This window comes from Pollachius pollachius (assembly GCF_949987615.1).
Source record: "Pollachius pollachius genome assembly, chromosome: 12".
NCBI classification, from domain to species: Eukaryota; Metazoa; Chordata; class Actinopteri; order Gadiformes; family Gadidae; genus Pollachius; species Pollachius pollachius.
The window spans coordinates 10226362-10243004 of NC_136945.1; the positions used below are offsets into that span (position 1 = coordinate 10226362).

At 41.7% G+C, this 16643-nt stretch overlaps 2 protein-coding genes across 3 annotated transcripts; one reads left to right on the plus strand and one right to left on the minus strand.

Moving 5' to 3' along the window:
- The first annotated feature begins 222 nt into the window (after positions 1 to 222).
- Positions 223 to 5631, plus strand: rbck1 (RanBP-type and C3HC4-type zinc finger containing 1). Of its 2 annotated transcripts, none has more exons than XM_079748677.1 (12): positions 223 to 455; positions 730 to 874; positions 1014 to 1110; positions 1314 to 1515; positions 1963 to 2066; positions 2188 to 2361; positions 2671 to 2840; positions 3138 to 3249; positions 3520 to 3699; positions 3836 to 3934; positions 4170 to 4313; positions 4623 to 5631. In XM_079748677.1, exons 1-12 carry the CDS (start codon positions 422 to 424, stop codon positions 4701 to 4703), a joined length of 1542 nt encoding a protein of 513 aa, XP_079604803.1. In that variant the 5' UTR covers positions 223 to 421; the 3' UTR covers positions 4704 to 5631. The 2 variants fall into 2 exon arrangements, with proteins under 2 accessions (XP_079604803.1, XP_079604804.1); XM_079748678.1 differs by having other exon boundaries at positions 2680 to 2840.
- A 3452-nt stretch (positions 5632 to 9083) lies between these two features.
- tbc1d20 (TBC1 domain family, member 20) lies at positions 9084 to 15966 on the minus strand. The gene is made up of 8 exons (XM_079748680.1): positions 15487 to 15966; positions 15069 to 15254; positions 14693 to 14773; positions 14220 to 14406; positions 13871 to 13972; positions 13458 to 13599; positions 11664 to 11842; positions 9084 to 11290 (listed from the first exon to the last, which is right to left on the minus strand). Exons 1-8 carry the CDS (start codon positions 15533 to 15535, stop codon positions 11020 to 11022), a joined length of 1197 nt encoding a protein of 398 aa, XP_079604806.1. The 5' UTR covers positions 15536 to 15966; the 3' UTR covers positions 9084 to 11019.
- Between the last annotated feature and the right edge of the window lie 677 nt (positions 15967 to 16643).

The following is a 16643-nucleotide window of genomic DNA, read 5'->3' on the forward strand; positions in this document are numbered from 1 at the left end:
ATTATATAATATTATTTTATGGTCTATTAGTATTCATTACGTTATATTCTACTTTATTCTATATCTGTATAAAATAATAAAGTTCAATTAAAATAAAATTGATGTTGAAATATCCAAATATTTAATTTAGGCCTGGTACATTCACTGTTATGGTAAATTTAGAAAGCACGTGGTACGAGTGGTAAAACTGCGTGGTCCCTTTAAATACCTTCTGAACTTCCTGGAGTCGGCTCGGTTTCGCTTTCCCTTAAAACAATTCAGAGCAAATATTGAGCTCGCCTTGGAATACACAGGTCTTCATTTTTAGTTAAGACCTCATTTTGAGTGGGCTGCAGACTCCTTTAGACCTTCTGAATGCTGGCATAAAAGTTGTCTTCTTTAAAGTTTGGGTTGTATCGCCATAGTCTACACAGCTTTGAAGATGACGTCGGAATCGTCGCTCAATTTGGAAGAAGGTAACGTTAATGAGTCAACGTTTCTATTTTGACTGTTTTGTTTTTTTGTGAGATTAAATATTTCATTATTTTTGCCTTGCATTCAATTTTAGACGTGCGAATTTGTGTGTTTGAAAACGAAAGTGTGTTTGAAAACGAAAGGGAAGGGTACATCAACAGGGCAGCGTAACAATAGGCCTATGGATATATGAATATAACTATGAGCTTATAAAAAAAATATTAAAAAAAAACAAAAACGATTAGGTTACCCTAATAAGTAAAACTTTATTTGCAGTTGAGGAGCTGGCCAACGCCTTGGGGGAGGCAATCAGTAGTGGCGAGAAAGAAGAGGCAGCCAGACTTTCTCAAAGGTTGTCAGAACTCGCAGTCGCTGTGACAGTCAACGTCGACAATCGAGCCTACCCAAGTGACTCCATCAAGTAAGTTTGTCAAGCTCTGGTGGAACCAGAATAAAATCCCAACATGAATCAAAACTTAGAATACACTCTACATGTTTTGTGTTTATATGTTACCTTATGTTTATCAATGGATTCTACATTTACTATTCTCCCTTCTAAGGTTAAAGGTCGGAGTTGAGGATGGCCAGTCAGAAATGGGCATCCCTGTGAGTGTTGAAGTCTCCACAAACATGACCATAGCAGAGCTAAAGGACAAGGTAACACCAAGTTGGCATGGCAACAAACAATTCATGTAGAGCTTAGCGCATGTTAAATCACTTTGTCAGTATTATCAATCTAAACAGTATTTTACATACATTGCAAAACAACTGATTCAATCAGTTCAAAGTCTATTTTAAATCATCACCGTCATTTCAATCAACTGGCGCTCACTCTTCTGCATATATTTTCCCACTCACAGTTCAGTCATGACTACGGCTTCAACGCGACACTGCAGCGCTGGGTCATCGGCAAGCGTCTGGCGGGCGACGGCGAGACGCTGTATAGCCACGGCATCCGCAAAAGTGGCGACCAGGCCTTCCTGTTCATCCGCTCCTCCCATGCCGGGGCCCCACTGACCAGACACCTGCAGCAGCGCGAGGAAGAGCAGCAGCGCCTTGATAGTGGGTTTCCTTCTAACCCTTACGATATGATACAATGTGCTTATTGATTCAAAATACCATTCTGCACAGTAATTGTAGGGATGTGTAGCAAGTGGATTAATTATAGCTTAATATTCAGCAAAGTAAAAGTATAACCTACCCATATAGCATCTGCACAATCTTCACGTTCCTACGTATTAGTCCTCCGCCTATTACCGGTTTTGCTTGAACTTGCGTCATGTTACGGAAGTACATGCTCCGTGTGCTATCTCATTTTGTCTTCGTGTCTCAGTGGGAGGTTGGAAGCCACTCGACCATCTCTTTTGTTCTGCTTTTTCAATAAAAACTTAAACATTGATCGTTTTCCTGTCATCATTACAGGTATTTTGTACGGGCAACAGGTGTGAAGTAATTGTACCTGAACACAAATTATTTTTCTAATAAACCCATTGATTGATTGTGTTGAAGGGATCGCGGAGACGGTCATTCTCAGGCCCAGGGGGCTACAGGCGGGAGCTCCTCCTCCCATAGTGTGCTCCAAAGTGCCCCCCAAACCCGCCGTTGCTCCCAAGGTCAGAACAAAGCCCTTTGTCATACATTCATAATATCCATATTTATAAACTAGTTACGGTTAATGTTAGCCGACGTAACACTTAATCACAAATGTGTGTGTGTGTGTGTGTGTGTTTGCAGCGGGGCTGGACCTGTCAGGTATGTACCTTTGTGAACAAGCCGACGCGTCCGGGATGTGAGATGTGCACAAAGGAGCGGCCGGTGGGCTACCAGGTTCCTGAGTCCTACGTGCCAGACGAGGAGGAAATACAGCGCATGCATCAGGAGGAACAGGCCAACCAGATTTACACTGAGGTGAGGGACGTAGTACAATTTATTGCAGTAAGGTGGACTTCTTTCACATTTAGCTTTTTACCTAGGTGCATTTTTAGACAGGTGAATAACATTTTCAGGAGCATTTTGGACCTTTATGATTGTGCTATGAAAAGAGATTGAATGTGATAGTCATCCAGACAGACAGACAGACACACACACACACAGAGACAGACACACAGACACACACACACACACACACACACACACACACATACACAGAGACAGACACAGACACACACACAAAAGATTGTATTATACCTCGTACATCCGTCTGGCCTTCCTGCCTAGGTGTTGCAGGCCGAGGCGGTGCAGAGGGAGAAGAACTTCCTTGAGCTGCTGCAGACCGACGATCAGGGCATCGTTCCATGCGTCCAGGAGCTAGAATGTTTAGTCTGCATGTGCCCAGTGCTGCCAGGAGAGGGCGCCATACTCAGAGAGTGCCTGCACAGCTTCTGCAGGTCAGCAGGAATCTCAAAATACATAGATTGTGGTGTCCTCGAATACACCACATTCAACATTTGGTGTCCTCAGTTCTGCATGGTTAAATCTGAAACGTCAGGCAAGGCCCATTGTGGACTGATTGCATAACAAACAAACACACTTAAATGTAAGGCAAATTAAGGACAATTGTATTTAACGTTAATTTGTCTACTACTGCATCTTATGAACTGGTATGGGTGGTCACAGTTCATATCAAGTCATATATGCAACAATATGTTGATGTTGCGTGTGTGTGTGTGTGTCTTTCATATCAGGGACTGTCTGAAAGGCATCATAGTGAACAGCCAGGATGCAGAGGTTTCCTGTCCCTTTGCAGACAACCAATATGACTGTGACAAAAAGCTGCAAGACAGAGAGATAAAAGCTGTAGGTGCAAGCCAAGAGGGGACCACAAGCCCATCACACCAACCCCAGAAACAAAAACAAAAAACAACCTTTCTCATAGCCTCCATCATCCACATATTGCAATTCAATCGTATTTCAATCATCAAAATAGCAATTGATAATTTAGTGTAAGAAACCTTTGTAATTGTTGTTAAAATAACAAAGAATGACATCAGATGCAGGCATACAATTTCCAACTCGTGCAAACTTGTACCGCCTTCCCTCTTTTGTCTTGTTCATCCGGACCGATAGCTCCTAACCGAGGAAGAGCACCAGCGCTTCCTGGACAAGCGGCTGAGCATCGCCGAGAGCCGCCAGAAGGACAGCTTCCACTGCCAGACGGCCAACTGTCAGGGCTGGTGTGTGTATGAGGACGAGGTCAACGAGTTCCCCTGTGATCTCTGCAAGGAGACCAACTGTATTCTCTGCAAGGCAAGCGCACAGCACGTCCCCTTTTCCCTCATGGTGTTGGGGCTTGGTGGTCACATTACTTGTTTCATTCATTCGTGCTTAAGGTGTTTGATTTGTGGATGGAGAGCTGTATTCGAAACATGCCATACACTTGCAGGCTATCCATAAGGACATGAACTGCAAGCAGTACCAGGACGACCTGCTTCTCCGGGCGGAAAACAACCTGGCTGCAAAGCAAACCAAGGAAATGTTAGAGGTGCTTTGAGTTTCAGAAATAACATTCATCTTTACCAACCCAATGTATTAATGTATTCATCTTTTTTCTACGCTTGTTTCGTATGGTTTAGAATTAAATTGCTTTGGTATCCCCTGGCGGTGACAGAGAGAGCGACAGAAAGAGAGATAATAAACAATGGAATAATCATGAGCTCTAGTTCTGAGTATGCGACTTACTGGGTGTACTGTTTGGGGTACTTTTTCACTCTTTCTAGGAAATGCTGAAGAGCGGAGAAGCCATGAAGTGTCCCGGATGTGATGTCAACATACAAAAGAAAAGTGGCTGTGATTGGCTCTGCTGCCTGATGTGTAAAACAGAGATCTGCTGGGTCACGAAGCAGGCTCGCTGGGGCCCAAATGTAAAATGCACTCTTCCACATAAAAACACAAACCCATTTGATAATATGCATACACCCATGAACCCTCACACGGTCATTAAAACAGTTTTACCATTGTTTTGACACATTTTGATTTCTAATAAATGCCACAGATCTAAACCCCCATGCAAATATGCTAAATCTGTGATTTTTTTAAAAATAATATTACCACATTTCCACATTCCTCAAATCACATGTCTAGAAAACGCTAACCTGTACTTTTCCATGCTTACCAAATTACCACATTGGTTATGTTGTGTTTTTGAACTCTCTTTTTTTTTGTGTTTGCAGGGTACTGGTGATATATCAGGTGGCTGTAAATGTCGTGTCAACAATGCGCTCTGCCACCCCAAGTGCCAAAACTGTCATTGAGACAAGTGCTACCGTTCACACACACACACACACACACACACACACACACACACACACACACACACACACACACACACACACACACACACACACACACACACACACACACACACACACTAGGTCATTATTCAAGGACTTCTCTCTATTTACATTGTCGGAAATGTAAATATGTAATTCAATTTTATTTGTATAGCCCTTAATCACCGGTAGAGTCTCAAAGGGCTTAACAGGGCATATATGTATGATACCTCCCTGACCCTAGCTCCCAAGAGGGCAAAATCTCCCTTAATTAGTAAAATCTCCCTTAGTGATCATCCAGGGATGATCAGGAGTGCAATGTGTGCCATAATTGACCTACATACATACATACATACATACATGCAATACATTTTAAATCTGTGATCGGGTGCCGGCTGGTTAAGCATAAGGAGAGTCCAGGCATCCAGTTATAGTCACCGCAAAATGCTACAACAGACCAAATACTGAATTACAAGGGAAAAAGTGCATACTGGAAATGTAGACCGCTGATTTAGTATCAGCACAGACGAGCACAAACAAACACATCGATACAATCAGAAACAGGAACATAACCATGATCAGACAGACACTTACACACATCATCCATGCATTTGGTATCATTCTCGACATCAGCATCGTTTAAAAAACTGACCTATTACGTGGTATAGTGTATGATTGTTAACAGAAGAAAAACAATCATGAAGGATTTGGGAACTGGTGTCTTTATACTACTACTTATTATTATCTACTACTATATTCTGTACTTGATGATTTTGGATTCCATATTATTTTTGTGGACTAAATAAATGGGTAATATGTGGGTGAATAGACACTCTGAAGTACTGGAAATCGCAATTTTTTGGGAAACATGTATTCCCACAATGATAAATAAACTTTTATTTGACCATGATGAATCTCCCAAATGTATTTGATGGTTATTTTATCATTATCTCCGCTACTGTGTTGGGGCTGGTACCTGCTTCAGATGAATGCAGATACACTATATGCACGTTACATTATTTGGTTGATTGCTTCTGACTTTTCATCAGGAGAACCCCAGGGGATGACATTAAGGACAATGTTTTCAGTCACTAACCACTGGCCCAGAACCCTAATGAAATAAACAAACCAGTATGTAATGCAACATTAAAGGGCCTCTATTTTAATCAGCAGGTGTGAATGTGATGAACAATTGGCGTGAACCAGGTTGTTCCCGCCGCCCCATTCATCAATTTGTGTGAAGGGACCTGGCTCTTGTTTGGACGAGCTGGAAGATAAGTTATCGGCTGTACTTTTTACACAGAACTGATTATCTTGAGGTAAGTACAGGAATTCTGGACTTTGGTGCTATCATCATCATCAACTTCTATTATTAGACTCAAGGTCCATTTTAAAAGACATACAATTAAAAAAATAGACAACACGCAGTAGAATAAAAGCATTTCCGTAAAAGGCACTCTTATAAAAGTCACTTATACCAATGTCTCCAAAGGTATGACAGCGTACAGTGTATATTGCAGCGTACTGCAATATAACTTGGGTTCGACTGCAGCATTATAATTACATTCTTTGAGTCATTCAAGCGACCGATAACTCTGTACATAAAGTTCCTCAATAAAGCTTGTAAGGTGTTAACTCCTGCATCACAAATAGCTCACTTGCACTACTCCACCTCAGCTTTTTAAGTAAGATCCTAAAACAATCATTGTAAGCAACCTGAAGTCTGTGCGTACTTGATTTTGTTAACTAACCCAACAGGGGGCAGTATACAGGGGAGTGCAATACGCTCTAAAGAGACATATCTTATCTTTACACGATCAGAACACATGAAATTTTCTTGCCAACATATTGGCCTGGGCATATAATGTACGACACTGTCTAAAATAGTCGTCATCGTCAGACATTTGATCCGTTTTAAAGTGCCGGAGGTATTTGGCTTTATAACAAACACAATTGTGTTTGTTATCACTCAGCCATGCAGACTGATAGGGAAGAACTTTAAAGTCCTTCCCTATCAGTCTGCATGGCTGAGTACAATCATTCAAAACCCCCATGTTAATTTGATAGGGAAGAACTTTAAAGTTCTTCCCTATCAGTCTGCATGGCTGAGTGATTTCAGAGAGAGAGTTCAGAGTTAACGTATCTCGTTATAATGGGCTCATTTGGGTTATTCTGGATCTCTGTGACTATTGGGGCCCGACGATGACCTTGTATCGACGGGACTCTGAGTCTGAGAACTGTTGTAGAGTTGGACAACAAGACAACCCACTGGATAGGTACAAAGAGCTACGCTTGGAGTGTACGCCAGCAAGCTGAACTCTGCTGGTCTACTGTTCCTGCCTGGTCTTCCATCCACTTACAGCTCCCAGCATCAGTCCTTGATGTCAAAGATACATTTAATAACAGACACTTTAAGGGCAGGTCCTATTTTTGCCATTTTGGAATCCGCTGTCAATTCTATAATAGGTCCATGACTGAAACAGAGGGGAATAGACCTCTGAAGAATAAGTCCCGCCTCCGAGGCTCTTGGTTCCATGTTTAGATGTCTATGGAAATTAACATGGGGGTTTTGAATGATCGTACAACTCAGTAGGTGGTCGAAGAAGTAAAAGCTGCTCAAGTTTTGAACTACACACTTTTCCCATCTAGATTCCACTTGGGTTTTGGATTGTCGGGGCCGTTAAAGTAGTTGAATGGGATTTAATGGAGAATAAATAACTATTTTCTGGTCCCAGTCTTTATATGCCCCGGATTACACATACGTTGTTTGTGGATTTAAATGATAATTTTTCATGTCAAGAGTTTTACCGTTTATTGGGATATTGTTCAGTTAAAGGCTGTAGAGAAAACACAATGAGAAAGACTACATGTCTCGTATGTGACGTCACACTCCCTCCGACTGGCGTGGCAAGACCGACAATCTCCCCATTGGCATAACTAAAATTCACCACATGCCCCGACTTATAATGGTTTTGACCTCTTTCGATGCTTTAATCCTCCCCTTGGAAAAAAGTGGAAGTGAAGCAGAGAGATCGCCATGTCTGTACCGGAGTTCCAAGTGTGGTGTGACGTATATCATTCGCGTCGAGAGAAGCGACGAGCTCTAGTTCACAAAGCGGCCTCACACAAAACCTAACATAATCAAACTTCTTCGCGAAAATGTTGTTTTATTTGCATGAAAAATTATCATTATAATCGACAAACAACCTATGTGTAATCCAGGGCATATAAAGACTGGGACCAGAAAATAATTACTTTCTCTCCATTGAAACCCATTCATATTTTTCGATGTGACTTCGCCACTCTACAGCGGTAGGTGAGATTTTTTTTTTCCCTAAAAGCTATTTCCAGCAAACAGCTTCAAAAACATGTTTTCTGGAACTCAAATACTATGTTTACTTGTTGGGAAAACACCATAAAATGTCTCCTTTAAAAAAAAATAATAATAATAATAAAAGGAGCCAGCCGGCCGAATCGGCCTGAAACCGCACGGCCGTTCGGGAAATCTACACTCCCGATGGCCCAACCCAGTCTCACGGAAATATGTGACACTGTCACGTCATTTAATCTATTCATTCGTGATCTGGGACACGTAATTTCAATTTTTTCGTGCCACAAAGCACAAATTTCTAACAATATGACAGCTTTTGGCCACCCGTTTCCACTTTCACCCTTGATTCTGAGAAATTGTGACAATTCACGGATATATTTAATGCAGGTGCGCTGCTCTGTAGGCAAACCGCAACCGAAAAAAGGTAGCTGCTTCATCTCTTCTTTTTAGAATGAGATTGAAATTTGTGCTTTTGGCACGAAAAAATTGAAATTACGTGTCCCAGATGAATGAATAGATTAAATGACTTGACGTGACAGTGTCACGTATTTCCGTGAGACTGGGTTGGATGGATCCGCCCCTGGTAGCAGCGTTAAACCAAAATAGTATAAAATATATATTGTTGTATAGCTACACAACTGTGGGGAACTTTACAACTATTTGCATTGTAGACGTGCTTTTCTTTTTATGCTCTGGTTTTAGGCATTCTCAAATGACCAATTCAGCTGCTTTACTGTGATTTTTTTTTATATTAGGTTAATAACCTGATTTGTTCAGATGAATTACTTGTAATTTCCCACTTCCCAAAGGAGCAACGAGGCATTCTAGGTTACACTTCAATATCTGAGACCAGTTTTCCAACTGAAATGTAGGCTATTTATTTTGACTTTATAGGCCTACTTAAGTCCATTGTGCTGGGACATTTGAACATAGTGTATAAATAATTATGATACAACTATTTCCACATCATATTGTTGATATAAATAAACATGTCAGTCCTATCCACTCAGATTCATCATTACAGTCAACCCCAGAAGTATACGACTTTATTTAGGCATAGATATGGAAAGGGAAAGACAGAGGTGTCAGAGAGGTTTCCAGGGGAGGCCAATGCTGCCTTGCATACAATAAATGGGCCTACAACATATCTCACACCTTTAGACAGTTCATACAAAAGCCTCAGATAGAAATTGGTTGAATTAGCTGCAATTAAGAATGCCTGTGAATCAGTTAGCAATGCATAATGCAGTTTATTACAATTTATTGCACACTTTTTAATAAGTGAGTTGAATGATTTATACCAAAATGTATACAAAAAAGGCAAATTAATAACTTTTTTGGATTGAAGAAATTCTAAATCAAATGTGGAAGTTTTATAAGTTACAATATAGCACTACTAGATGACTTTGAGGCAGCTATCCTCAAGAGTGTTCCAGGTCATCTTCATTTTAGTAAATGTCCAGAATAACCAACCTCACACAGAATGCCTATAATAAAAAAAAATGGACAGTTATGATATAGCACATAATTATATTTTAAAACCCCAAATTACTTTATTAATTAGTCTATTTAGTTGTCGAACAGCCATGATTGGTTTATCGATTACAAATCTTGATCATATTACATTTGAGCGGAATACATTCAGAAATTCTAAATATGTGGAGTGTCTTCCAGACTATGAACATAAGTGATATCTTAAATATACTCTCCAATAAGGTGTTAAGAGCAAATGATGGCCTCAATTGCATGAGCACAGCTTAAACAAGCCAATTTAAATTTGTCAGATTGAAGTGGTTTTCCAACCAACTTCAATATACATTCTGTACAAAATTTGCCAAGATTTTATCCCAATATGGAGGTTTTACAACTACCATAACTCGCTTATTCCTGGGCATTCCTAGCAGGTGAGATGAATGTCAGTTTTTTCTGCATACTTTTCTGTTTTTCTGGAGCATCTTGGCAACTATTGATGGCAACTATCACATAATATGAAGCAATGCTAAACATGAGAATGTCTCCATGAACAAATTAGGGTTCTATACAATGTGTGTCTGCAAAAATAAAACCAACAGACAAGATTGATGAAATGTTTGACTAAAAGGTGAGGCGTAATGTTAAAATGCTTTGGCTCACATAATATGAAGCAATGCTAAACATGAGAATGTCTCCATGAACAAATTAGGGTTCTATACAATGTGTGTCTGCAAAAATAAAACCAACAGACAAGATTGATGAAATGTTTGACTAAAAGGTGAGGCGTAATGTTAAAATGCTTTGGCTGAAATTTGGTGGCAAGTGCCTTATAATCTAAATGTGAACTAGTCAAATAACAACCCTGGAGGTCATAATGGATGTTAAAAGGACAGCTTTTAGTGCTACAATGAGATAATGGCAGCCTTTGCAGATTCTGCTTTCCCCCCCAAAGAGCAAAATACATACTATACTAAACAGTGTGTAATTAAGAAAACATTAAGGAAGAATATTTTTTTTTTTACATCTCTTCATTTGGTCTCAGTCACACTCCCCCCAATAATCTTCTAGTAGGCCTAGTATGTAGTCTATATTGACAGCAATGTGAAATAAAGTGACAATCAAGCATATCTCCTTCTCTCTCTCCCTCTCTGGCTCACCCCAGTTCTCTGGGCACAACCTCAAAACAATTATTTACAAATATATATTAAATTAGAAAATAAATAAACATTCCAATGTTTCTGAATGTGTGTCTCTTCAATACAGTAGTAGCTAGCCTCTGTCCAAACCCCGAATAACTAAACCTTGTGTCTAAACGTGATCCTAGAGAGACAGGACTCTTCTGGTGAAGATGTCCACACAGGTAGAGACCCCAAGAGCTCTATGTTGGCAGACACTGAGCCAGCAGTCTGAGCCGATCAAAGTGTCAATTCGTGGACGGCCTATAAAGAGGCCGCTCATCAAGCAAGGTTGTGGACATAGGGAGAGCAAGGTCCCTCAAGGGAACAGGTCCAGTTTGGGAGCCCACTCCAGGGCCGTGTTCACCACGGCGAAGGCTGCCGCACCCAGAGCCACCGTCAAGCCCATGACGGCCAGCCGCACGAAGCGCCGTGCCACAGAGGGCCCCGCCGACGCCACGGCGCTGGGCCCCGCCGCCCCGGAGCTCTCCAGCGCCGCTTGCTTCTGCCGCCGCCGGCGACGGAGCACGGAGTCGGGCCGCTGCTGAGTGGACGCCAGACCAAAGTCTGTGAAGGTAGAGGCGGCCGTGCTGTGAATGAGAGAGAGCATCAGTGACAGAAGAGAAAGAGATGTGATGATTGACTCAGGCAACAGTTGATGATTGGGGACATTGCTGCAAACCTGGGTTTGCAGCAATATCCCGATTTCATAACAGATTGTAATATTCTGCTTCGTCACAGAGGAGAACTTGAACTTCCTTTTTCCAACTAATTCTGGAGGACCTTATGTATGGCAGAGGCAAGCACCAACTGAGCAGAAAGCTAAATCTGAGCCAATTTTGTTACCCTATGATTGCACTCCAATCATTCCCATTGGATTTGACTCATTCAACTCTATTTTCCATAACCTCCATAAGGAAGCTGAACATTTCTTTAGGCCGTTAGTAGCAGAACAGTAGTCACCTCTCCTGGGTGGCTGCCTCTCTGGCCAGCTCCGAGGGGGGGAACTGAACAAAGAGATCCCCAGCACGGCTGATGAGCGTCTCGTACGGGAGGTCCTGGGGTATCTGGGACAGAAGGTGGTGGACCATGGCCATGTCACACTCGCACTCCAGAACCTCCTCTTCTCTGTACAGCACAATCTGAAGCACACACACACAGACACATGACTTGCGACAAACATAATTTACAAAGACTCACAACATTTCTGTAGTTAGCAGCATTGTGTTGTTCTTTACCGACAGACGTTGAAACACTGTCTGCTGGGTTGTCATTCATGTACCAGGATAGGTTTAACACACAATGTTACACAACAGTTCTACAATGTGTAGCGGCCTTATAATAATAATGAAGGAATGTGGGAACTCAGCTGATGGCATTCAAGGCAACAGGACGCACCTAGCTACAGGAGTGAGTAATTGTTTTCACACTGTGATAAGACTTTGAGTTACTAAAATCTACAAAGATAGTTGAAAGAGGGCCTTCCAAAAATCTCAGCTTGGGTGACTTTCTGTTCGGTATGGCTCATCTATTACAGACACAGACACCATTAGGGCTGATAAGCCAGCAGCCTACCGCCTCCTCCAACTTTTTCATCTAATAAGGTAGCTTTACGATGCATAAAGTATACAGCTTCTCTCTCATCCTCTCCAGAACACTCAATGCCAACGGGGCAGATTATTCAATTATAGAGTTTGGGGCATTTCTTGCAACCTAAATACTATTTGTGAACTCTTGATTCCATTAAAGGAATTTGGCCAGCTTTCTTCTCTTTCCGGGAAAAAAGTAAACAAAAAATCTTCTACCACACATGATCATCATGTCTTCATTCAGAGTGTGCAGGGAGAGAGAAGGGGCTTGTTTGTTGCTGTGGTCAATATGTCAGAGAGAGCGAATATGTCAGTGCGCTGTCCGCAGCTCTACATTGAAATACCATTTTAACTGTTTTAAAAAGTTAAGAAAATGGAAAAACAATGTGGCGGCAAAGTTGATATTGAGGTGGGTCACTGCAAATAAATCAATGTATTGGAAAGACAATTACAACAAACTTGTAATTTGTATCTTATGTGTTTGTCAAGTTTCTCTTTCCTTTCTAAATAAATGGATTCAATCATATGAATCCATTACTCTTATTCTGTCCGACCCATTATTGTAATACATTTACAGCGGAACTGAGCATCGCAGAACTGTGGTTTTCCTGTCTTCTGCAGTATGCAGATGAACCTGTTCATCGTACTGAACTGGCTCAAACGTTGTGAAACCTAAACCTTTTGAAGACATCCCTGTCTCGCAAGTTCACATTCTGATTCTCTCTGCATATCAGATCATTAAGGCCTCAGTCCCGTAGAGCCTTTTCCAAAAAAAAGCTGAATGCTCGCATCAATTAGAGCTTGGGAGGGGAGGCCCAAGTAAGGACGTGGCAATATTTGGAAATCAATACTGGCCAGCCAAGACCAGACTGACATTCTTTGAGGAATTCAATCATGAAGATTAGGATGGTGTACCGAGGCTAGGCCAGACATGCATCTTATTCCATTTGTCCAGGATTAGAGTCAAGAGATGTACATCAAAGTAACAATAAGCAAGATTGGTTAAATACAGCTTGGAGAGGTCAGGCATTCACTTTACATACATAACATTTTCCCAGAGTGTGAACAGTCGGTGGGACTCATTCAATTAAATTCAGCAATTTTAGTGATATAGTTAAACTATTATAGCAGGTGTTGAGGCTAGAAAGCTAAATGCCTTGAAACTCACCACAGCAGCAAAGTAGATAGGCATCAGTGGATGGCAGGCCAAGAAGAAATCATACAACCGGACCACATGGCGGAAGTCCGACAGAACGTGACCGAACCAGGTGATCAGCCAACTGAGGGCAAATATGGTGCCCACCTCCGCACTGAGATACAACCGAAGATTGATGACACAGGAACATTATTTCCTCACTTTATCAACAGATCGATATGATTCTGTGAACTAGGCCTAGCTCAGCAGTCGTACCAACCACATTTAGCAAACAACTAAGTGATAACAGTCGAAAGAGTGCCTACGAATGCATTCATAGGGTCATGGTGTTCTAATATATTCCAACTGTTATGATTTGAAACACCAGATTAACTGTAGAACAATGTCTGTATGTTCTAGGGAATACGCTTCACCTAAAAGCTTACTGTTTCATGAAGTCATGCACATCAGGGTTGACCCTCTCAATGATGGGCATCAAGTAGTTCAGAATGTGTTTGGTGTTGTCCATAGTTGGGTCCATGAAGTCCCTAAGAGAAACACAGGTTTATTCAGCAGGTTAAACATTTATACGAAAAAACAATTCACATTAACACTCAGTCTTTTACTCTGCAGATGCTTTTATACAAAGACAACAACAAAGTTGGCAGATGTTCAGCACCCAGTGTTAAAAGTAGATGTCACTTATTTTTGAAGAAGTGGTAAAAAGAAAAGAAGAAAAAAGAAATACATGTGAAATCTGAACTGTTTCAAGGGAAGACAGGATGTGGCGGGTACCTGAGGTGATGCGTTGAGAGCTTCTCCACCAGAGCAGTTGCTAGCCGCTCGCCGAGGACCAATAGAAAAGTGACGACAATGTCATGGTAACCCTGGTAGTAGTGCAGCTGGGGGTTATTTTTCAGAACCCTGAGGATAATGTCAATGAGCTCCTCCTGAAGACCCTGCCTCTGTTCATCCGGCATACCTGTACGGGGTCAGGGAAACAGAGCGCTCTAGACATATTTCCCTATCGTCCCACTTACTGATCTTATTCAAACAAATGTTACTTAAACAAAATTATACTTATATATGACATCATTATAAGGGACTCAATATAAAAAGAGAGTGAGTGAGTGAGTGAGTGAGTGAGTGAGTGTGAGAGACACCAAAACACTCATTAGTACAGATATATGAACACCACTTCTATTTCCTTATCCAAGAGATGACCAGTTCCCCAGTTAAAGACAACGACTGCTACGGATTCTACTCACCAGGTGGGAATCGCCGTAGTGAGCGTTGGACATCTAGTAGAACCTGGTTATAGTCCTTGTTGTTTTCTCGCTCTACTGTGTCTAAGTCGTAAAGTAGAGGTTTTTCAATAGTCATACATAACACATATACATGAATTATGGTGTATGCGTGGGTGTGGGTGCTTTTGTCGAGGTGTGGACCTGCTGAAGATGAGCACACTAGGGCATGTACTGTCAAAATCATGGACGGAAGGATGGGATCTGCTACTCTAAAAAGTAGGTTACTATGAAGGTACTACACAGTGCTATGTCCTTGTAAATCTAGATCCCGGCAATGTTAATTCACCACTACAAAGATAAACATATCTGAATGTGCTTTACTAAGGCAAACTTTTACCTGGTTCCTGTTCAAGGACGTGTGAGGGGACGTTGAGAAGCCGAGGCCATACTTGACAGCGTATCTCATCAGTTAGTAGTCCCCCCTCGCTGATGGCCATCCTCCTCAGGGCTGCTACATCCACCGGACTAACACTCAGGGCATTTGTGATGTCCGCAACCTTCCTATTGCGTCTGGAGTCCCTGTCTGATGCCACAAACGGATAACGTTCCGCCACACAACAATACTTACATGCAATAAACTATAGAAAGCGGTTCGTTTTAAGAGTAGGTTTGTGTATCATTACAGCAAGTCATTTTGGTTAGCTACCAGACATAACTGCAGCATCAGTGCTAGTTAACATTTACTTGATTTACGAGTCAGCCAGAAAAGACCAAAGAACACAGAATTCATTTTCCAATTAAACCATTACACTTACCATGGCGTCCATTCAACGGGGAAGTGCAAACACTCACTGAGCTCTTCATTTTCTCGTCACTCCTTGACAAACTCCAGTAGGCTAACCTAATTGCTACTCCCTATGCATCGTTTTATGCGTGCCCAATCTTGATTTAGGCTGTTTTATTTGCCAAATAAGGGTTAGCTTTCTAATTAGCCAGGCAGCCCTCATATGCTCGGAATATTTGTTGATGGTCTGACAGGCTAACGTTGGCTATGTAGCGTTAGAGATAGCGTGCTAGGACTATTGTTAGCCGGCGAGCTATCCGTTCAGCTAACGAAACGCTAGTCAAAACCTTATTGTAACAACTACATTCAAACAGTCGCCTGTCAACTCTCGATTAAAAAAACATGTCATAACACGTTAACGGGATAATGGCTTGACATGTTTACATTCATGTCTCCACAGACAGAGCAGAAGCCGTTACCTAGCGGAGACTTAAAGATGACGCGAGGGAGCGGAGGACGGCTGGGAGGTGCCGTGAGGAAGGGGCATGTCCACCGCGGTTCCTCTAACAACGTTACTAATAAACACACAACACCGCTCCGGGGTTCATACTAGCGTTGTCCCTGAGTCATACAACACCGTCGCGGTGTTTATAGCGTGGTCCCTGAGTCACACAACACCGCCCTGGGGTTTATAGCGTGATCCCTGAGTCACACAACACAGCCCGGGGTTCATAGCATGGTCCCTGGGCTGAGGCTCCCTGCTATCACACAACACACATATTGCAATAAGAGGATGTTACCGTCTCATCGAAACCCGTGTGACATTAGGGAAGAGTATGATTGGTGTGAATCAGCAAAACACGATTTTTTTTAATATAATATAGCCGAAAATTCGAGGATAAAATGATGTAATAAAAATAGATTAGACGATGGCAAAAATATAGATATCAAAAATATTGGTGTATATAGGTATATATACAGGGTGCGATTTGCCGGTGGGGATGGTGGGGATTATCCCCCCCTCTGGTTTACACGTCCTACCCTCTGTTGAATTATTTTTATCCTCGGTGGGGATAAAAATTATCCCCCCCACCCAAAGTATTTTCACCATTACATCGTAATAATTAACAACCAAAATACACAGGGTCCGTCTTCATTTTGAAACATTTTAAAATGTTTCTCAAAATT

Bases quoted from the DNA above. Each gene is read 5' to 3' on its own strand.
- tbc1d20 (XM_079748680.1), bottom strand. From the start codon at position 15,535: ATGAAGAGCTCAGTGAGTGTTTGCACTTCCCCGTTGAATGGACGCCAT. The intron at 14,774-15,068 runs GTAAAAGTTTGC...TTTACGACTTAG, and splicing joins CGTCCTTGAACAGGAACCAG to ACACAGTAGAGCGAGAAAAC. The intron at 11,291-11,663 runs GTGACTACTGTT...TCTCATTCACAG, and splicing joins GAGGCAGCCACCCAGGAGAG to CACGGCCGCCTCTACCTTCA.
- rbck1 (XM_079748677.1), top strand. From the start codon at position 422: ATGACGTCGGAATCGTCGCTCAATTTGGAAGAAG. The intron at 1,111-1,313 runs GTAACACCAAGT...TCCCACTCACAG, and splicing joins TAGCAGAGCTAAAGGACAAG to TTCAGTCATGACTACGGCTT. The intron at 3,250-3,519 runs GTAGGTGCAAGC...CCGGACCGATAG, and splicing joins AAGACAGAGAGATAAAAGCT to CTCCTAACCGAGGAAGAGCA.